Source organism: Petaurus breviceps, unplaced genomic scaffold, assembly GCF_028583685.1.
Source record: "Petaurus breviceps papuanus isolate PSGF00001 unplaced genomic scaffold, PetGlider_PUasm1.0 688, whole genome shotgun sequence".
Taxonomy (NCBI): Eukaryota; Metazoa; Chordata; class Mammalia; order Diprotodontia; family Petauridae; genus Petaurus; species Petaurus breviceps.
In genome coordinates, this window is record NW_027186457.1 from 27,150,127 (window position 1) to 27,173,963 (window position 23,837).

At 39.0% G+C, this 23,837-nt stretch overlaps 1 protein-coding gene across 2 annotated transcripts in view; it reads left to right on the plus strand.

Annotated features, from left to right (window-relative positions):
- The window catches only part of PEX5L (peroxisomal biogenesis factor 5 like), a 190,308-nt gene that overhangs the window by 66,474 nt on the left and 99,997 nt on the right, over positions 1–23,837 (plus strand). The window contains exon 3 of one of the 2 annotated variants that reach the window (XM_069104813.1): positions 11,471–11,575. The exons of the other annotated variant lie outside the window; for it this stretch is intronic. Coding sequence (XP_068960914.1) covers positions 11,471–11,575 — 105 coding nt within the window. The remainder of the gene's footprint in view (positions 1–11,470; positions 11,576–23,837) is intronic. 2 annotated transcript variants of the gene reach the window in all.

Here is a 23,837-nt window from a genome sequence, read left to right on the forward strand (position 1 = left end):
GATAGATAGATAGATAGATAGATAGATAGATAGATAGATAGATAGATAGATAGATAGATAGATAGATAGATAGATAGATAGATAGATAGATATAACTTTGAGGTTTGCAATATGCTTTGCATACCTTATCTCATTTTAGCCTCCTAACAACCCTGTGAAGTAGATAAGATTAGGTGCCAAAATCCTCATTTTATAGATGGGGACATTGAAACCCAGAGATGTAACATGACTTGAGCTCATAGACCAAGCCCTGGGAACTTCAGAGATGATCTAGTCTGAACTTCTCATTTTACAGAGGAGGAAACCAAGGCCAAGGATGAATGAATTGCCCCAGGTCACCTAGGAAATAAGTTATAGTTGTGAGATTTGAATGCAAGCCACTGATCTTTCCACTGTATCCGCTGTAAAGAATAGGGTAGCAATGGAAGAACCAGAATCTTCCATCCCCTGAAAAAATCTCTAGAACTCTGGAATAGCAACACTACTACCAACCCTGGCTATTTTGGCCAAAGCACAAGACCCCTGTACCAGCCTACAAATAGAAGCAAATCTCCCCTAACTCCCATCTAGCTAAAGTGTCACCTGCTGCATAAGAAGCGCACACTTCCAGCTTTCTAGGTATCTAGGAAAGTTTCCCTGACCCACAGTCATCTCACAACAACTACTGCTATATCAAGAGTGTGCACAGTGTTCATATTTTTCCTAGCACTTTTCCATGTCCCTAAATAAGTTTCCAAACTATGGATGTTTGCTAGTTGAAAAATTGGGAAAGTGGGAAGAAAGCCTTGACCTTTAGAATATTTTAGTGTTCCTCAGCTTCTCTTTTTCCATTGTGTTACAAGATATGCCAGCTTTTCATCATTTGAGATGTTAAACAAAGAATCAAAACTCCCAACTTCTCTTTAATGAGCCGATGCAATTATTGCGCACTCTATCAGCCCCAGTCCCCTGAACAGCATCTTGAAAAGTAAACGCTGAAGCTGGAGTGTTCTTTTTCCTACGCAATGATAGAGGCCCCACCTACAGACATCACATCTCTATTCACGGGATGTTTTCTGAAATCCTTCATGCAAGCAGGCTTTTCTAGGCACTAAAGAACAGAAGTGTCAAACACAAAGTGTGAGTCCTCTTCAGTGAGAAGCAGATTAAAATATCATTGGGAAATATTTGACAAGATAAATAAAAAATGCAATGAAACATAGATTATATTACATTTTAAAACTAAGTCAATATGAAACCTGCAGAGATCTTATGAACAGATAAGTGGCCCTATTTCTGTTTGAGTTTATTGCCACTCCCCTAGAGAAGATAGAACTATGTACCCTCTTTTTTTTAATCAATTTACTCAATAGTCTCATCTATACTGTGGGAAAGCAGGGGCTGTTTTGCTTTTGTTTATACATTCCCATTACCTACCTAGGAATACAAATCTAGAGCTAGAAGGGACCATTGAGACCATCTGGTCCAATCATGCCATTTTACTGCAGCAACTGAAACACAGAAGTTAAATGACTTTCCCAAAGTCACACAGTTACTAAGTGTCTAAATCAGACTTTGAATTCAGTTCCTCTGATTTTATATTGCTTATTTTTTTCTATTGTACTGCCATTTTATCTAGAGTGCATAACAAACAGTGGTGGAATTGAGTTGAATTGAATTTCCCAAGGTACACAATGAAAGACCTCCTCACTTAGGTAGCCAGGAGCTAAATTCTTTTAGAGCATTATCAGTGGTAATCAATATTCCAGTAAAATCTTGTTTAATACAGACCCCACTAATAATTCAGAAGTTAAGGCAAATGAACTGATACTTAGACTTTGGGTAGTTTACAAGGAAAGGCTTACTAAGCAAATAGAGTCAATAAGGTGGAGGGAAGTATTGACCCTCCTGAAGAGAACAAATAACATTTCATTGCTAACCTGGAAAATGAGGGTAGCAAGGGAGCTCATCTGCTTATGACAGCAGCACCCTGCTTCCACTTGGCAACACTTTGTCGGCTCTTCATTAATGTTTCTCTTTGTACCTAATGGTTCTAAAAACTTTACTTTTTGAAAAAAATATTCTATAATTGAACTTTTTGATTAATCCAGATTGGTCTCTCAGATTGGCAAAGAGATCATGCTGGCATTATGCACTTGGCCAGTGGGTATGGTGCTGAATAAGACAGGGTAAGGAAGTCAGTTTAAAAACACTCTTTGTAAACTCAAAAGAATATGAGTCTTTAAATGGGGAGTTAACCAGAATAGCTCAGTGGACAAGGTGTTGAATTAAAGATCCAATTATCAGGCAGTTTATTTATTTATTAAGCATCTACTGTGTTCTGGACATTGTGATAAGTTCTAGGGATTTAAAGAAAGGCAAAGGACCTGTCCCTGCCCTCAAGAAGCTCACAGTCTAATAGGTGAGACAAGGTGCAAACAATTATGTACAAACAACTCATACAAAGGTAAATTGGGCAACAGTGTCCCCATGGGGCAAAACTATTGTTAAGATGATTATGATTTTAGAGGAAGTATGGAGTAGGAGGTAGAGTACTTGGAATCAAGAAGACCTGACTCCAGATGTCTCCTCAGACATTTGCTAATTGTATAATTCTGAGCAAGACAGTTTTCCTTGGGAGTGGCTAGGTGGCTCAGTGAATAGAGCACTGGCCCTCAAGTCAGGAGAACCTGAGTTCAAATCCAGCCTCAGATACTTAACACAAAAACTAGCTGTATGACCTTGGGCAAGTCACTTAATCCCAATTGCCCTACCCTCCCCCCTCCAAAAAGCAAAACGAAAAATCTGTTTTAAAAAAGACGTTTCCTTTCTGTGGAAGATGATGCTTCTTCATCTGTAAAATGAGGGGGCTGACCTTAATGAATTATTAGGTCCTTCCCTCCTCTAAATCTATTTCAAATAATAACAATAATAGTATGTTATAGCACTTTAAAGTTTGAAGAGCACTTTACATGTGTTCTCATTTGATCTTCACAATAATCCTATAGATAGGTGCTATTATTGTTATATTTTACAGATGAGGAAACTGAGGCTGAGAGTGATTAAGTGACTTGCCCAAGGCCACATAGCTATTAAGTGTCTGAGGCAGGATTTGAACTCTGATCATACTAGCTCTAATTCCACACTCTATCTACTATGCTACCTAGACACTTCAACTTATAAATTCATTGTGAGTGGCATATAAAAAGGCAAAAAAAAAAGGCCATACTACCTTCTTGCAATCAAATATATAGATTTCATCAGGGCACTCAGAAGTGAGAGGTTTAGCTCTTAACAAAAAGTTGTATGGGTTTCATTGTTGTTGCTACTGTTATTTAATTCAGCACCCCCTGGCTAGGACAGTGCCTGACACATGAGGCATGTTAAATTATATTTGTTTAATTGATTTTCTATGCTAAAAACATTGGCATGGAGTGGGCCTTCCCTTCTATCTATGATTTTTGAAATCTTTTAACTAGTGATATCTGAGCCCAAGGCATGCCATGTGAAATAAGCTTCCTTAAGAAGGCAATTGGGTGGCAAAAGTGAATAGAGTTAAGTTTGATGCCCACCTACAAACATTTATTAGCTATGTGACCCTGAGCAAGACAGTTAACCTTCTGTGCTTCAGGATATTTATCTATATAATGGTCTCCAAGCTGCCTTCTAGCTCTAAATCTGTAGGAGAAGACCCCAGACTTGCTCTCAGACTGCCACTGGGGACCCCATTGCGAACAGAGAATTCAGAGATATGGAGATGGAGGAGGAAAAAGCTCCTGGAGCTTCCTATTCTAAGAGCACTGACTTCAGAGTCAAAGAGGATGTCCAGATGCTGTATCTGTGAATAGACCAGACAGGACCACAATAGCTAGCTAATCAGAAAGCAGCATGCCCAGGATGTTTGACCACACGAAACATTATAAGGGACCCCTTCTCATTACCTAATCCTTTAAAAAAATTTCTCCTGCCTTTTTAATATTCATAATTTCTGTTGTGTAATCAGCACCATTACACTATAAAAATCCATCTTGCTTTCTGTGAAGCTGCTGGTTCCTTTTGGAACTTAGCCCACTTCATGAGAGGCATCAATCTCAAGAAATGCCTATACTTGGATTAAAAAGGTGGTCTGACTCTGACTTCTTTGAGATGGTTCTGCCACAATGCAGCATAAAACCGCAACACTATTATTCATAAAATGAGGGGCTTGGAATAGACAGTCTCTGAGACCCTTTCCAACTCTAAACTGATGACCTCATCCTCTTCATTATCGTTTCTAACGAGGTGCTAACTCGACCATTTCCAAGATGCCCAGGGTCTCAAAATGTTGCCAGGGAATGCTCTCTGAATCTCTACCCCCTGTGGCAAGGCCCCTGGTTGTCCCCATCCTGGTTATAGCTCTGGGACACAGCCTCAAGAGATGCTTTATAAACTTTCTTTTGGGGGAAAAGCAACAGCAATGATTCCTGAAGTTACTCATAGATAACAAGAATTACTCAGTCTAGAGATATCTCTGTGTTCCAGTGCACCAAGGACACATTATTCTGGGGAGAGAACCCAAAATAAAAGGGGGTGAATTCCTGCTTCCAATAGATCTTGTAAAGCCCTTAAAATCATGACATTTTAGTGCATTGGTACAATTTGAAGAGGGCACAACTCCTTCTGACATTTACTCTCCCAGGTAAAGAAAGATGATCCAATCTCTCCCTACAAAAGAATGTAAGCCTCAATAGAGATCAGCCTTGCTTTACTTCATTTAGTGCAGGCCGCGAGCATGATTCCCTCAATATCTGAGACAAAGGCCTCTTCCCCCCTCTCTTTCTCTGGTCAAGGCCTAAAAATAGAGATGCAGTCACACCACACATGCACAAAAAAAAAACCACAGTGAATTTCTTTTTAAAAAATGAAAATTCATCAAAGAGGCAATATGGAAAGTATATTGGATTTAGAGTCAGAGGATCAGGGCAATTCTACTGCTTACTAAATGGATGACCTTAGGTTAGTCACTAAAACTTACATCGCTTCAGTTTCCTTATTTGTAAAAAGGTTGGGGGGGCCAATAGTTCGTTAAAAATCCCTTCTAGGGGCGGCCAGGTGGCTCAGCGAGTAAGAGCACCGGCTCCAGTGTCGGGATGACCTCGGGATCGAATCCGGGCTCAGACACTTAGCACCCACCCAGAAACACCTGGCCGTGTAACCTTGAGCAAGTTACTTAAACCCAATTGCTTAAAAAAAAATTTTTTAATTCCTTCTAGCCCCAAATGTCATTAGCCTATGTGTATATGTAGATACATAAAATCAGAGACCTAGAACTGGGCAGGACCTCAGAAACCATTCATCCTCCATTGTACAGGTAAGGAAACTGAGGTTAAGGAGGTAAAATGACTTATCCACAGTCACCCAGATAATAAGCAGTAGAAGAACATGAACCCACCTCTCTGATTCCAAAGCCTTTCTATTGCATTGATGTTCTTCCCCCCCCACCTTTGTCTGGACTGTGATTTCACATGGGTAGGTAACACCTAGAGTGGAAACTTTCTCCACTCATACAGTGAAGAAACTCCTTTGGTCCCCCAAGGTACTGAGGGGTAAAATCATCTGCCATTGCCCTGCACTCAGGACTGGGGCTGGTACATAGTAGTTACTGAATAAATGGTGATTGACTGACAGATGATCACAAAGCCAACATGTGACGGAACCAAGTCTTCTGGACTCCCAGGTCAGACGTCCTCTATCAATGACCTGAAGCTGCCTTTCATGAAGTACACGGACACTCTCAGTACATTTGTGAATATATGCATACATGGGCATACATACATACATATATGAGTTTTGTGTTTTGAAAGATTCTCCAAACTCTGTTTGTAAAGTCATTTATGAGTTGTTGGATAAAGATTTCAGATGTCCCCTACTTTACCTCATGAAATAATTCTACTTCCCTATTCATGGCAATATAGACACATGCCTCTATGTATATATGCATGTATGTATGTATGTATACATGTATGTGGAAGGGGAGAGGGAGGGAGGAGAGAGGGGGAGAGGGAGGAAGAAGGAAGAGAGAGGAGAGAGGGAAGAGAGAGAGAGGAGAGAGAGACAGAGGGAGGACAGAGAGAGAGAGAGGACAGAGAGAGAGAGAGAGAGGAGATGAGATAGAGAAATAGAGACAGAGAATCACAGAGAGATGGAGAAAGACTAGATCTGTGATTTCATATATATGTGTATATATATATTTCTTATATGCACATATACATACATATAGACATATGTGCACATATACATAGATATGTTAAATTGAGAGAGCATGGATAAATTGTAATAAACATAAAATTAAGAAATGGAAGTAATAAAATCTGTAATTGAGAAATTGCCTGACAATTAAAAGGCAGATTTAGGTTTAATATAAGAAAAGACTATTCTGAGTCCTTGGGAAGTCCTAGGCTTTCCTGAGGACCCAATATGTAGGATTGAAAGGGTGATTTGAAGCAGTGTGGTCCAACCCCATTGTTTTAGGTATAAGGAAACTGGGGTCACAGGACTCGTTTAGTGAAGGTGACTTGTATTCAAAGGAAGTATCTTTACCTCCAATCCGGTGTGCCTTTTTTTCCTGGAGGTCTTTGAGCAAAGGCTGCAGGACAATTTGTCAGGGAAGCTGGAGAGAGGAGTCTTGTTCAAGTACCATTTGGATTAAGTGGCCTCAGAGGACCCTTCCAATTCCTTGATTCTGTGATTATTCTATCCAGTTTATGCAAATTCTCTCTAAATTTGCCTGCTCCTTTTCTAATTCCATATGGTCCTCAGGAGATCTTTATTTGTGTAGTCTTTAGAAAGAATTTTAATGCATTAAACATTCATCTTACAGAATTTTTTTAAAGTTTTCAGAGGGAAAAGACTTAAACTTAAGGAAAGGCAGTGCAGCATAGTAAATTAAGTGCTGGGCTTGGAGTTGGGAAAACCTGGGTTCAAATCCCATCTCTGACTTGCTTACAATGTGACTATGAGAAAGTTACTTCACTTCTCTGAGCCTCAGTTTCCTCATCTGTAAAATGAAGGGTTTTTTTTTTTTACATTTTCAAACAAAGGCTAGATGACTTTCCTGCTAGATCAATTGTGAAGGGATTCTTATTTAACCATGAATTGGTATGACTTGGACTAGGTGATGCCAAGGTCCCTTCCAAGTTTAATGATCTGGGATACCTTGCTTGTTTGGAATACTAGAGCAATTTTTCCATGACAAGGAAAGAACTATACACTATGTCCCAGTCTATATGGCTCTGGGTGATATTAGCTTATTGACAGGACGGGATTGAACCGAGAAAGCACTTTTCAAAAGCTTTTCAATGCCTTTGAGCCAATCTGTTCTGACATTCTGAAAAAAGCTTCCTACCCAAACATCAAAGCTATCACATAGACCATTAGAAACATTTACTGGGGGCAGAAACATGAGCATTCTCACAAGACCAGGTAACTGGTATTTCTGCCTTTCAGATCAGTACTATGTGTGGCTTTTATCAGTATTGTTATGATTATTAATAGCATGTATAGAATGCTTTAAGGTTTGCAAGGCTCTTATATATGGTAGGGTTTTTTCCCATTTGATACTCATAATAGCCATATGAGGTATGGGCTATTATCCCCATTTACAAATGAAGAAACTGATGCTGAGAGATTAAATGACTTGCCTAAGGCCACACAGCTAGTAAGTGTCTAAAGTAGGATTTGAACCTGTCAGGCCTTCTGACTCCAAGTACCCAAACCACCAAACTGCCCCTGGATGTTAGCTTTTGGCCAACAGTGGTCCTTGAATACAGCTATATCAAATAACTCTGACCTGGAAGGCCATATGGGTCACCATTGGGAGCTACCAATCAGATTGCTTTGGCCTCAGCTCCTAAGACGATACAAGGTTGTGTTACTTGGGCTCAAATTCTATATAGATGGCAAGACAAGAAGAGATAAGGAAATGGTTTTCTTGATAGATCTCGTCTTTGTACAAATTACATCATATTAATATTTGTTTGCCATTATATCCCTAAGTTGATGGGAGAAGCTGTTCTAAGGCTTAGTATTTATTATCAGAGTTCTTGCCCTGCATAATTTATTGGCTGTCTGGGTGTGTGCAAATTACCCATAAATCTCTTTGCCCTCATAAGTATCTCATAAACCTGAAATGTGGCCTTTAGGAAAAACATGAGCTCCTATAAAAATCAAAGGCTTGTTAGTCACAAACCCAAAGGAATAAAACAGAACTTTCCCATTTTGTTGTTGATGTCATTGTCCAAATATATAAAAGGATTCCTTGAATTCAACTGAGTTGACATCTTCTCAAATGATATATGAAGAATGAACAGCCTGAAATAGTATCCAGAGAGTATCATGACATGACGATTTAACTTCTCATGTCCCCCTGTTCCCCCTTGTGAAAAATCAGGTAGAAAGAAATGGGACTTACAGAATCTAAACTCACTCACATGCATGAAAATGTATTTAATGTATATTTTGCTGCCACCGTACTGATACAAACAATAGATCAGTAAGTAATATTCACCTCTAAGTGTGGTTATATTCAGAAAAATGAGTTTGAAATCTGCATTGTCATGGCATGCACGTGTTCCTCCCATGTTTAAAGCCATATCTCATTGATTTTTAAAGAAAAAATAACTGGTCAGGTTCCTGACAGCCCAATAGAATTGCTGACAGGCCAACTGTGCTGTCTCAGGAATCCCTTAAGCCATCATCAGCTAGGATCTGAGAGCTAGAGTCACTCTTGTTAGGGATGAAGGGGAAATTCGGAAAGAACATGGCTTTATTTTGAAGACACCAAGTGGAAGTGGCAGGCCCTGGGGTCAGAGGTGGGAGGGAGTCTTCCTTTGATGTACAAGTAAAGCCTATTTGAATTGGTAGTGACTGATGCGAGATGGGACCTATAGCTGGAACCACAAGATGTCATTTTTTGCAGTGTTTACAATTCTGTCCTCTGACTGTAGCCACACTTCCCAATGCAATGAGATTTGGGGTCCATTCAGATGCCAAAGTGCTTATTAGAGGGGGGGAAAGCTCACCATAAGCTCTAACGTGGGTGTCATGACTCTTTCCAGGTAGTAGGTGTAACCTTGAAGAAAAAGTGGCACTGTCTCCAAAAAAGTGACCTGACTCTGGCCTTGGTGGGTTTTTTCTACTGTGCAAGAAATAAACAGCACCGCATGTGTTTCTGATACATCCTTTCTCGCTGATCACTGCTTTGTTCTAGAGTTCAGCATGAAAGGACTAATTTTTATTTCTTTCTTTTCTTTAGTAAAATAGCATGTCAGTTGCTAATCCCAGCTACTCCAGTTGCACATATTTTTTTAATTAAAAAGTTTATGGATTGGTAGCATTTCAAATAAGCCATATATTCTGAAGGTTAGACTTAGAATCTTTGAAATGCTGACCAATTGACATTATGTTCTCTTAGCCCAAGAAATGAAATTCTTGAGTTTTTTTCATTTGATTTGATTTTTTTAATTACACTGGCTATAGTAGGTCTTATTTCTTTGGATAGAAAAAGGAATTCAGACTAGAGCATGCCTCTATTATCTAAAACTTCTGGGAGCATGGAAAGAAATCATCATGGGTGGATTTTGCTCTTTGGGAATATAAACTACAAAGACTGCATCATGTCAAGTATTTAGCTTGTAGATATCTTTGGCCTCTAATGTTTCTACATGCTTTTAGGATGAATGTGTCAGCAAACTAATTTTCACATTAGTGATGAAATGTTTTATGGTTTTAGTAATGACCAAAGAAATCTTTTCACAAAACGTGGAGTTATCTACAGTCCTATATGAAGCATTAATACTGTTCTAAGCCAGAAGAACTTCTATATGATAATGCACTCAGATGTTTAGCCCTATGAAGGTCAAGAACTATGTGCCATTGCAATCAGAATGCCTATGAAGATGGGTGCCATTGAGAAGGTTGGGGAAATTTCTGAAAACCCACACTCAGATTCTGAAAACAAAGGGACATTTCCCTGTAAGAATTCTATTTTCTTAAAGAAAAATCTCTAGCATTTCAGGCAATTTTACAATTCTAAAATTTAATCTCACAGTGAAGAGAATGTATAATTGTTCTCGGAAATAAATTACTGGTTTTTAAATTTTATGAAGGAAAGGGTGAGAAAATTAGGTAGCAGTTTCTTTTAAAAAGGGGGGAGTTGCTTTCTAAATGGAGACCTTATTTAATCAGATACTCTTTGGAAGCCATATGTGTACCCTAGTAGAAGAATGTCTACAATTCTGTCTCCCTTTGTTGTTTTGTGGTTGTCAAAATAATCTTAACCTTCCAGGTTAAAATCAACCTTCAGATACTGGCCACCAAAATTCCATCATGTTCATTAATCTACCATGTACAGGACACTGCAGTATCCCTGTGAACCCAATTCCCATTTTTTCAGTACACTGCCAAGACAAATCATTAGATGTATTCTTAGGGTCAAATTTCCCTTCCCCAGGAAAACCCTTGTTTAGATAAGGTGATGAAAAAATAAGCATTGAAAATCATACCTTAAAAAGCGAAGTTTATTTTCTTTTGATGAAAGATTTGAAAGATCATTTGATTTTCACATCACCTGAGAGGTATCTAAATTCTTAGCAGACTGAGTTTTGAATAGATTGAGGTTTTTTAAAATTTCCCATTGCATTTAATGATAAGAAATTTCAACTTTTCAAATTCAATAGTGGGGTATTGGGGAAGATATGAATTCCTGCCATCCTATTACTCTCTGGAATTGTGATATAGCCTTCAACTATTGTCTTTGGGAAGAATAGCTGCTAATTCACCCATTTACCATTCTTTGGTTCATGTGTGAACTTACAACATTCCTTAAGAATGACATCTTTATAACTAAGTTCTGATTTCTTGGTCTCAGACATCTTGATAGTCAAGAAAGAGATCTATGGTGAGACTACCATTCAACCCAAGGTGAATTAGAGCATTTGTTATCCCCCCAATAAGGTCCCTTGGAGATGTGCCTTCTGGAGTAGTTCAATCCTGTTATTTACCTCAAATTGGATTACAATTATCATTCAATCAACAAATACTTATTGGGCACCTGCAGTGTTCCAGGCACTATCCTAGGCAATGGGTATCCAACCCTCAAAGAGCATGTATTCTACCAGGGAAGATGTGACATAAGTGAGGGATTTCTAAATTATTGTTTATGCCATGAAAATTGCATTTAAAATATATGATAAATATAAAACACAATGTTAAGATTAAATATAACATCTATAATGTCCATGGTAAAGTTGTCAACACTAACTAGATGTTCATAAATCTCCTTTCCAGTATTTTTGTGTATTTTGTTCTCAGCCGAGAGCCTCGAGACTTCCTTCTACCATCCTTCTCTTCATTTATGTTGTGGATTGTTCTTTAACCAGTTAGAATTTTTTGTAACAAATAACAAGTTCATGTTTCCTCCTGACCCAAGTCATTGTTGGTTTCACTGTTATAGGGGAAAAGCTCTAGGGCAGCCGATAAGGCTGTTGCCATGGTGATGAAGGAGATACCGAGGGAGGAGTCTGCTGAAGAAAAGCCCCTCCTTACTATGACATCACAGGTGGGCAGACCAATAGGGTTCCAGTAGGAAGCTGACATATGTTAATTGATCAAAGACTGTTTTTTAACTAGTGGAGAAACATTCACTCTTTTGAACCAATCAAAAAAATAAGAGACAGTTTTCACTGAAACAATTATAAGATGGAAAATTGGGGGGAGGGAAAGAAAATGAAATTTAGTACTTAATTGTGAATGTTAATTTTCATTACTCAATCTTAGTTGTTTTTTAAAAAATATATGTATACATACAAATACAGCAAATGTTGCTTCGTTATGAAGGACTATTAAAAAGGAACTTTGAGAAATGGATAACCATTCATTCAATAATACTTTTGCATAAAAAAAACTAAATGCAAATTCCAATTTACAAAGTTATTTGACATAGAGCCCATAGACATATGTCAGTTTGCCAGTAGACTTTCTAAATTGATTTTCTTAAATGTTAAATATATCCATGTTGTGAATATGTGCATTGCAAACATATGTATACACATATTGTTATGGATAACTAACTTTGAAGGGTGATCCAAAAGACCACTTGCCAGAAATTACTTGTGCAAACTTTTGCCTATGTGGTGACCTTGATATCATAAGCACTGTTTGGTCTATAAGCACAAGGGGGCCATTTTTTGCATTTGTTAGAACTTAATTATAAGAAGAAAATTTGGGCATATGTGCAGGGGCTCTCTGATAATGTGTGGGAGGCAGCCGGGCTTTTGAATCACCTTGCAAAATTAATACATATATGTATATATAAGAGGCGGCACGGAGTAGTGCATAGAGAGCTAGCCTTGAAGTCAGTGAGACCTGAGTTCAAGTCTTGCCTCTGACATATATGAGCTGTGTGACCAAGGGCAAGTCATTAAATTCTCCACACTTCCAGAAAACCTTCTAAGACTCTGCAACACAGTAGAAAGAGCATTGGGTTTGGAACTGGAGAACCTGGTTTCAAATCCAAGGTATGCCACTTACTACTTGTGAGGCCTTGAGCAAGTTATCAGACTCTCTTGACCTCAGTTTCCTCACCTGTAAAATGAGGGGGTTGGACTAGATGACCCCTAAGGTACCATCCAGCTCTAAATCTATGGTTCCATGATTCTCCGATTCAAATTAGAGAAGTGGGTGCCAGTCTGCCTCCTTGGAGTAAGTTTTCACATGAAGAGTTTCCCACACTAATTAAATCACATATCTAGATCCCCCTGTCACCTCCAACAAAAAGGGACATACAAAGTCATCCACCCTCAGTTTAGGGTGCTGCCATGCCAGTTTTTGTTTCTAAAACAAAATTAAAATTTTATTTGCACTGAATGGATAGCTTATGATATTATGTTCCACATTTCATTTTTCCAAATCCAGTCAATACAATGATTTAGCTCACTTAACAAGGCATGTCTGAAGTCAGCATGCCCCATGAAGACCCTTAGAGAAGGCATTTATGCCCAAAGCTATGTTTTAGCAACTCACTTTACTCCATCAGTAAATCTTTTTTCCAGCTGCTAAAAACATATGTGGTTTTGTTTTATCCTCAACATTATGTTGTAAGTAATGAAAATTATAATGACACGTTACATCCAAATTGGGTGAGGAAAACGTCTGTTAAAGAGAGCCAAGGAGCTTTGGCTGAATTTTATATTTTCAGAGCTGTTAGGTTTGAGTGTGTGTGTGGGGCGGGGGGGGGGGTTAATCTACAAAATAGAGAAGCTTCATTTCAATGACGCACAGAACATGTTGATGCAGTTGCTTGGTATTTATCAACTTTTCCAGACTCTAGTTATTCCACCCACTTCCCATTTTGCATCCGTTAGATGCTGGCAGAGTTACTTACTCTGAGTCTATCTGACCTTTGTAGAATGATCTCAGCCAAAATATCTAACTAGTTTCATCCCCAGCTGCTCATGAGACTGCCACATGAGTGGCAGTGATGGATAAGACATATTGGGGGGTCTCAGATATCTGTGAGCCATGGAGATCAGCATGTCTGATCCAGCAGATTACTGCTCATTCTATTCTGCAGCAAGGTATCTGGTCAGAATACATCATATTGCAGGATGTGCCATGGTCAGCTGAACTCCCTTTCCCTTTTGCCTGAAAAAGGATTTTTCTCAAGCAATTGTATGATTTCCAGTCATCCTTTTTTAAATTTCCAAAGTGACTACTCTTCCCACGATCTTGACAAAATGTTTTGTCCAAAGCAATGATTGCCCTGTTCTTGTATTCAGGAAAGAGTGTATGTCAGTTTCCTCCTTTGATGTCTATCGTTGCTTCATGTTTTTGACAATCAGTTAAAGCATTGCTGCATGAGAGTTCCAGATTGCTTTCTTTCACGCATCCTTTCCTTGTTGCATGCTATCTCGTTTATGAATCGGCAACATGAGAGCACCTATTCATAAACATTTTGGGCACCTGTTGTGCTAAGTGGTTTAAAAAAAAATTGATTCAGTGACAGCTGTCATACAGTTACTTCTCAGTTGAATGTACACTTTTATTACTTGATACACCCACGTGGACTCTTCCCTGCTAAGCACCAGTGGTGTGCATCAACCAAAAAAAAAAAAAAGAAGCAGGATGATCTGGAAAAGTGAGTACTTTCCATGGTGACCATAGCATCCAATCTATGTGCCATGTCATCTTTTGCTCTCTTAGCCTACCTGTGTGAATGTACTAGTGTCTTGAAACATTTTTGTGCTGGTGTCTCTACATCAAGCCACTCAATGAGGGGCTTTGTTCATGAGAATGTGGTGAATGGCCCATGCCCCCATTTTGTGGAATCATCTTTATCCATGGTCTAATGGAGGGAGGGGGCAGAGGGAAGGTGGCTGCCATTTCATGTTATGAGTTACTAGTAGGTTGGAAGCTAACTAGCTTGCTTGTTGACACAGTTGAATTTCTTGGAAAATCACCCAGATCCACTCAGAATTAAGTCGATGTGACATAGAACCCTTAATTTGCTCAGTGATCACTCATCAGACCAAATTATAACCACAAAGCTTTAGAGTACCAGTGCTATCATGCTGTGTTTCTATGGTATGTTGCCTACAATCCATACCTCACCTTTCAGCCTTATTCCCATCCCCAGCTTCAGTCTGTGAGTTTGTCTCCATGGACAAAGTAGAGATAGTGTTGAATGTGAGATCTGAACTCAATAATTTATGAACATCCAAGAAAGTTATATGATTGTGATTATTACCCATTTGTACTTTATGAGTGAGTGGACTGAGCACCAATGAGGCCTCAGATACATCACACAAGCCAGGGATCAGATGATCCTGCACTGACATGTTCCAAAAATCACAGGGAAAAGTAGGTGGAGCCACGTGGTACAGATGTCAAGAAGGGATTGTCATAATGTTGTTGTACAAATGAGAGAAAATGTGGTACAGTGGAAAGTGTTTGGGACTAAGAGGTAGAGGATAGGGTTCAAATCCCAACTGTTACTTGGCATTCTGTGGTTTTGGGCAGCTTCTCCGAGCCTCATTTCCCTTACCTGTAAGATGAAGGGATTTATCTAAATGACTACCAAGACTTCTTTCAGCTTTAAGTCCTTGATCCTTTATATTTGGATGAAGTATCCGAAGAAGGAAAAATAAAGAGTTTATCAAGTTTTAATAAGTGAACTTTTTCATTAAGTACAATAGCAGGAAAGACTGTAGGAGGAAGAGTAGGTGACAAGGAGCAAGCATATTCCAGGCATGGGGGACAACCCAGGAAAAGCTAGAGTTGGGAAATGACTATGATGGAAAAGAAACAGCAGGTAACTGGATCAGAGAGTACTCAGAGGGGAATAAAGTACAAGATGACTGGAAAGGTAGAAAAGGGTTAGGTTGTAAAGGTCTTCAAAAACCCAGCAGTATGTTATATATGATCCTGGAGGTAATAGGGAGCCACCGTAGGTTAGTGAGTTGGGGAGTGACAAGGAGGCCAACTATTGCCATGTCTCTAAGACCCTCTTGCTCTTTCCTAGTGCTCATTTAACTCTTCTCATGCCAATTAATGATAGTTCCCATTATCACTGACTTGATTTCCTTACTCAAACCCTTTCCACACCAAGACAGGTTTTGGCATCTATCACCATTCACTATACACCAACCATCTACTCACCTCCTTATTCCTTTGAATCTCATTCCTTTCCCTCTGGACTATAATCTACACACACACACAAATGTATATGTCTGTTTTCCACAGATGTCTCATTGTAGTAAAAGCAGAGGGGTAACCCTAGAGAAGCTTTCTGATCAGACACTAGCCACTGCCCACTCTTCCTTCTCCCAGTACCATGGAGTCCCAATCTGGCAGTACGTTAATTAGAGCCCTGTTTCTGCTTCTATCATCAATGCTAATCATTTGTTTGAATTAAGTTCTACTACATCTGCTAGAGTAAATTGAAATATATGAGAATTCCCACAATATCTGATATATAAAGTTCTCTTTCACAAGTCATATCTATGTATGGGTCAGAAGACCACTTACCCAAAATGACTCAGAGACTTCTCAAGGTAGAAACAAAAACTTTATTACCATCTTCCTAGAGAAAGGGTGTCCCCAAATCCATCAAAAAAGTTAGAAGGGAGGAGAGCACTACAGAAGGCAAAAGCAAGATTATAAAGCCCTGATGTGGGAATTCCACACCTTCTCCACTGTCCCACCTTACCATTGGTTGATAAGGCAAGCTCACAGTCTTCTTATTAATGCCAACCAATTGGCACAAAGCCCTCTCCATTCATTACCCTGATTATTACTAATGAAGCTCTAATTTTGTTAGATAACATACATAATATAAGAGGTCCTCTATGCAAGCACAGTAACAGCCCCAGAATACTGAACCCCCTTCAGTCCAACCTAGACGTGTCTTTAGCTGGGCCTGAGTGTCCCAAGGCCGCTGTCGGCTTTCTGGTTGGTCAAATCCACCTGCTGCTGCCAACTCCTTTTATTCTACATTATTTCATTTTTAGTATTATCTAGGAGTTCTCTGGGAACTGGGAACCCAACTTCTTCTCAAGGCTACTGCCTCAACTCTTCCCAAGGCTACTGTCTGGTACTTTTTATCAGTAGTCTTGTTTCATCATTTCTTGCAATTCTATAGAAACTTAACCCTTTGCTACCTCTCACACTACCATTCCTTTTCCCAAACTAAAAATACCTCTAATTTGGTCTCAGTAGTTAATCCAATCAATTGTATTAATACTCTATAGCTCTTACATTACCTTGAAATACACAATGACACACACACACACACACACACACACAGGGAAACGATACTGAGCTTAGTTACAAAGTATAAGGAAGTAATAAGAATGTATATAGGATATTCAGAAATGGGAAACTTCACTTCAAGTTATCCCTCACATCTATTAGTAAGGAAATATTTTTATCAGTATTGGCACATAGAGGGGCAGTGTACTATAATGGGTGGGGAGCCTGCTCCAGAACCAGGAAGGCCTGGGTTTAAGTCTTGTCTCGGACACATTCTAGCTATGCCACTCTAGCAAGTCACTTAATTTCTCAGTACTCTAGGTCTACATAATTCTCTAATACTATAAGATATCATACTGCATTGGTAGAGGGAGTTCCCTATATTAATGAAATCTGTTCTAAAACTTCTCCCTATTTTAATATTTTCAACTAAGGTATAGGAAATTTCACAAGCTAGTTCATTTTCCTCCATGCTGAAAAGATTCTGGGTGCCTACAGAAATCTCTCAAGGTCTTGCTGTATATAGGCACCATAACTGCCCAGAGAATACTTAATGTGGTCTCAAAAGAACTGAAGACACTCAGCAAACATTTGTTACATACTTCCTATGTGCTTGTCTCTACTAATTATACTTATCCCTGATAGACTCTCCCCAAATCCAGTGAACCAATGGGACTCATTCAAAATCATTCAGGGTATTATTTCCCACTCGATCTGAGGTCAAGAAACCCAAAGGAGGAGATATTGCATAACCCTTCAAAAGTCATCAAAGTAATGCCTGGAACTCAGATGGTGGAACTCAGAAGGCCCCTTCAAAACCCTAAAATTGTTAGGCTGGGAATAGACCCCTACTGTACCTTCTGATAGCTTTACTGGTCCACTTATTCTATTGATTAGGTCCCTTACAAGTGTAGTGACACATGATTTCACTTGCGATGCTTCTCTAAATGAGAACAAAGCTCACCTGGTCCAAGGTAGGTAATTCAGTAGCAGAGCTCCAAGTAGGAGCCTAATTGACAAATGCAACACCTGCCTTGAATCAACAATGTTAGGGGAAAGAAAAGAAAAAACAAAAAAGGCATATGGGGAGTTTCCAAACACGAACTCCTACGCTGTGTTAAAAACAGATCTGAGCACTTTCCATTCATGTAGAAACTAATTAAGAAAACCTTCAGAATGTTTCATTGTTTCAGATGCATGGTTTAAAAAAAAAGACAAGTTGTTTAACTGGATTTTTAAAAAATCAGCATTGACAGAAAAGGGGGCAAAGTCTTGACACCTTGTTTTCTAGTCTGCTTTTAGTGGTATTGTTTTTTTTTTTTAACTCAGTTTTATTTTCAATTCTGTGGAAGTAGATGAATATTTTTTTCTCTAACCTATTTGGAAATAAAAATGAAATATTCCATTTTAAAATCAAACACCAATCTGGTCCTTTGGTCCGAAATGTTAATGATTATCCATTATTCATGAGAACATGTCATTATTCTTGGAGGCTCTTAGATTACTATTTAAAATGCATTTTGATTTGGGATCCATTCTAAAGCATCCAGGGTATCATGGATCTCCTTTGTCCTCAAATTAAAATGTAAACATTTGGAAAAATCGTAAACTCATAATATTAACTATGTACATAAGAAAAAAAAACTTGAGGACTTAACCCCTTTGTGTTTGAAAATGCCTCCTGATGCTCCGTGTCCCTTTTTTTTTTTTCTCTTTTGAAGGCAGGGAAGGACATTTAGATCAAGGAACAGGGAGTAAGTAACAGGGAGGCTTGCTACAAAACTATTAGCTTAGATGTAGGTGCAGTAGAGACCAGGAATGTTTTCAATTGTCCAATAGGGGAACAAATCTGAAATCCAGCTCAGGGAGGTAGAATTTATCATGGGATCATTGATGTAGAGTTGAAAAGTCATCTAGTCCTGTCTGGACGTCATCTCATGCAACCCTTTCATTTACAGAAGAGGAAGGTGAAGCATAGAGAAAGGGTGGGACTTGACCGATGTAGTGGAGGCAGGATTTAAAATGGTCCCTCTGAGCCCACATTCAGCACTCTTTCAGTAGTGTATGCCTAGAGACCACACTGCCATAGCCCAAGTCAGGCCCTCATCGGCACTGCCCTATACTACTCCAGTAATGTATCAAGCCTTCCGCCCTGCTCTGAACCCAAGAAGTCATAGGCTCATAAGTTCATAGATTTAGAGCTGGAAGGAACAGTATAGACCATCAAGTCCAAACTGAGGCCCAGAGAGAACAAGTTTATATATCTAGGAAGTACTTGAACAGAATTGGAACCCAGATCTTTCTGTTTCCATCTAGTCACAGTAACCTCCATCTTCCCTCCTTCTAACCAATAAAAACATCATCTGCCACTCATTTCTGCTCCTGGATACTCCCAATTACTTTTCCAGGTCTCATTTTTGGCTTTCTTCCACCTCCTTCCTAGGCTCTGCACCCTGTTTCAGAAACCCTGCTCGTCCTCCAAAGTCTTTTATGAACCAAATTGGATTCCAACGAGAGAAAAAAAAATAAAACACTGACTGAGAAAGCAGAAAATGCAGAGAATTCTCAGAAGGATGTTCAGCAAAGTCAGCCTAAGGAATTCAGTGGAGAAAGATAGATGGTGGTGGTGGGTTTAGAGCAGCCTGCTGTCAACTGCATGTTAGGAGATGAGGTCCCCAGGATGTGGGGAGAGACTGATATTAAAATAATCAAATAAATGCTACCTACTTGAAGGCTTTCTTTTCCTATAAATAACATCAAGATAAAAGGGATTGGAATTAGCATTGTTCACATTAAAAAGTCCATTTCTTAATTCTGTGTTTGCTGGTCCTCTGTTTCCCTCAACCTCCAAGACAATCAGAGACTGTTAAGCAACCTTTCTAATTAAAAAATATATAAGAAGTGCTTGCTTGAATGAATGAGATGGAGAGAGGCTGAAACCCTTCTGCTAACTTTCAGCAGATTTGCCTACAAGCATTAAGCCTGCCAAGAAACCTACCCACTTCCTTAGTTTCCTATGAGGGCTGTTTCCTATGAGATTTTTGTGGAGCTAAACCATCCTACTGCCTTATGTTTCCTATATGAAATTTTTATGTAGAAAAATACCCTTTTTGCTTCCCAAAGGAGGTTTCTATGTGGACAGACCATCCCACTTCCTTGCTGCTTCCCACATAAGGCTTTTATGTAAACAAACCATCCCACTTCCTTTTACTTTTTGAACCAGGCCTGTAGTTTCATGGGTATAAGGAACTCCCAGGAAGAAAACCCCTCCTATGAAAGCAGGTCAACACTCTCTCTGCCACATACAGTCCAGAGTCGACTGATAGGTTAAGGGATTTGCACAGGGTCATATAGTCAGTGTATTTCAGAAGCAAGACTTAAATTCAGGTTCTTCTGACTTCAAGTAGATTCAGTTCACCAGGCTGCCTCATCCATTGCCTCACATGTGCAGGCTTTCGGTAGACAAACTATCCCATTTCCTTATTGTTCTATATGACATTTTTATGCAAATAAACCATTCCGCTACCCTTTTTTCTTTTACTTTCAGATTATTTTCTCCCCTCTATAGTAATATCTTTTTCTTGTCAAGTCTATTCTTGACAATAAGCTCTATATAACTTGTATTTGAGCATAAGTTAGAGAAATCTAACATCCTGGGAACTGGTTTCTGCCCTTCTCCTGAAGAGATAGTTAGTTTAAACCAATTCCTTATATTTATTAACATGGGCAACACAAAAGGCTCTTGCTCTGGGAAGCAATGAATATTTAGTTATTTTTTTCTGCAAAACAGTTTAATTTAGTCTAAATTTTCTACAAAAAAATTCTAAAACCTGCCAAGGTGATGCAAATTATACTTACTTAATATTCTTACCATATTGAGATGTCCTGAAATTATAGCCAATGGGGCTGGCCTTCTTTGGTTGTTAACTTTTATTCTTTAAAGAAAAATGGTTTCCAACAGTCATTGAATATCATCCTAGACTTACTCCTGACATAGATGTCCAACTCTTAAAATAACAGCTTGGATTGAAAATATTGTATTCCTCTTATTAGTGAGTGCATGGCAGCCAATGAGTGTGGGATGGATCTGAGTGACATAACAGAAGCCTTAAAACCAGTCAATTATTCAGTACTCATTAAATGTCTGCTATGTGCCAAAAATTTCGCTAAGTCCATTAGTCATCAAACATTTATAAAGGGCTTGTTATGTGCCAAATACTGCACTGAGCACTAGGAATACAAAGAAAGGCCAAAAACTAGTCTCTGCCCTCAAGGAGCATGCATTCTGATGAAGGAGACAATATGTAATTATATAGTTACATGAAAGAAATATATAGAGGGCATATGTTGTTTAGTCATTTTTTACTCTTTGTCACCCCATTTGGGATTTTCTTGGCAAAGATACCAGAGTGGTTTCCCATTACACTTCTCCAGCTTGTTTTACAGATGAGGCAAACTGAGGCAAACAGGGTTTATTGACACAGCTAGTAATGGTCTGAGACCAGATTTGAATCTGGGTCTCCCTGACTCCAGGCCTCCTGCGTCACCTAACCGCCCCATGGCTGTTGTTATTGTCCTTCATTCTCAAAGAGGACCTAGCTACCCCATATAGAGTATATAGATGAGGTTATCTAAAAGGTTATCTGACACTGACAGCTGAGGAGAATAGGAAAGGTCTTCTGCAGAAGGTAAGATTCAAGTTGAGTTGTAAAACCAGGTGCTGGGAATATAAAACTCAAAGTTGGAGATACAAGTGCAAAGGTGATTCAATCCCTGCCTTGAAGATGCTCTCTTTGGTAATTGCTATTCATGTCCTGTATGCAAGCACCATGAAGTACCATGAAAATGAAGCCCTTCTTCAGCTCTTAAAGCTTTCTGGCTCAATAGACTTTAAAGCTTGTATTAGGTAGCCATCAGCTTTTCATGACATAAAATGTGGCTCCCACCATGAAGTGAGAAGCATTCCATGCCCCAGTGACCATGGTCAGAGTCTATATTCATTTGGAATTGTCAGGGATTGATAGCTGGCAAGTATAGAAAACATCATAGATTTCAAAAGCTTGAGCAATGATCATAGTATGTGTTAGCTCCAAGTATGAAAGCTTTAGAACTTGAAGGAACCTTCTTAGAGGATTGGAGATCAGCCTCAATGTTTTACAGATAAGATTGACTAACTCCCAAGGTCACCCAGGTAGCAATGGCAGAGCAAGGATTTGAACCTTCTAACTCCTAGTAACAGTCTTTCCACTATACCACACTGCCTCCCGGACAGCACAACCCATCAGAAACCTAGAGGAGGGAGAGAAACAATTTTGTATTTTCTGGAGGACATTTCAATTCTATTTCTAGCTACTAGTGATGACTTTTATATGAGGAAGTATAATCATAGCTGACACTCAGAAACTCAGGCTAGCCCACACTCTACTAAATTCAATTAGTATTTTTCTGAAACATGAGGGTATAGTCCCAAAACATTCAAACTTGTTTCACTGGGAGGCAGAGACCTGGCAATGAGGACCCTAGGAATGCTAGAACTTAATCCCTTTTTGGTTTATGGGAAGATTGTAGGTTCTGAATTCCATTGACTCACCCTGGCTGCTGACATAGATTCAGTAGGGAGGTAGAGTCTCATGGTGTAGATGAATCAAATTAAGTGGACCTCCAATATGGTCAATACCTAAGTAAGCACTCAACCAACCAATAATTCAATCCTTTTTCAAAAGTGCCTACTATGTACCAAGCTCTATGCTAGATTGTGGAGATACAAAGACACAACTGAAACAACCCCTGCCCGGACAGAGCTCACATACTCTATGCATTAAATACTTCCTTCCCTCTTACTTATTTAGAAAAATATCCATAATTCATTAAGGAGTCATAGTTATCAGCAGCCATCGGGTCTATGTTATCACACTGGGATCATTCTGCCAGTAAAACAACAAAATGGAACCAAAGGCCCTGGACTTGAGAAAATGCTTCTATCACCTGCTTTAGAAGTTAAAACACATATTTCTAATTTCGTTTTCTAAATATATGTGAAATATCTTATCTCTTAGTTTGTTGCTCTTCCTCCTCCCAGCAGCAAACCAGAAATGCATGATCCATCTTAAGTCAACAAAAAAATAATAGTGATAATCCAGTCTTGCAAAGAAATGATAGGGTGAGTGATTGAATCACATAGGAAGATTTCAATTTCCAAATGGGTTTCCCAGAGGGTTGCTTTAAGTGACTTCCCTTGTAAACTTCCATGTTTGCTTCCAGATCATTAACCAAAGATGACCAGGCAAGGGTCAGGGGAAGAGTTACATGGACCAGCTTCAAACTAAGGTGCTCAATTAAATTCAGCAACCATTTATTAAGTGCCTAATGTATGCCAAGAACTGTGTTAGGCAATGCAGATAGAGAGACAAAAATGAAAGTCGCTGCTCCCCAAGAGCATAGACACAAACTATTTACAAAGTATTAGGAGCTTCTCACCAGTTATAAAGTCATGAGAAATCAACAGTAGGATCTTTGCCATTAGAATGAAAAACAGGAAGGAGTATTATTGACAAAAGTTTCGTTCATGGGCACATCAACTTTTTAGGGACTATTACACAAATAAAAAAAAACTATTACACAAAACACCCGTAAAATTGACACCTTTTTCAATAACTCCATGATAAAGCCTTGTTTTCATTCAACACAAGACAATACCAAAGGAACTTAAGGTGTTTCTATAATTAAGAGGGAGTATATGCCCATGTAAATAGAAGTGCGTGTGCTGGGGTGTCTCATGAGCACACAGAACTCAAGCTCACATTATGATTGGGTCTTCCTAATTAGAAGACATACACTGTGAAACAAGCCATTCCTGCTTAGTGATGTCAGTTATTTTCTTGGTTTGCCTGTGAGAAATCAAGGATTGGCTATTAATAATCGAGACTGAACAAGAGTCCCAATGGCATTTTGACAATAAAAAATGATCCAAAGGTCCTTCCAGAATGGAGGAAAAGCTTAAATTAAAGCTTTTAAATTAAAGATAACTGCATTGGAGGAGGAGAATGACAGAGAGAACCTTGATAATGCTGGAA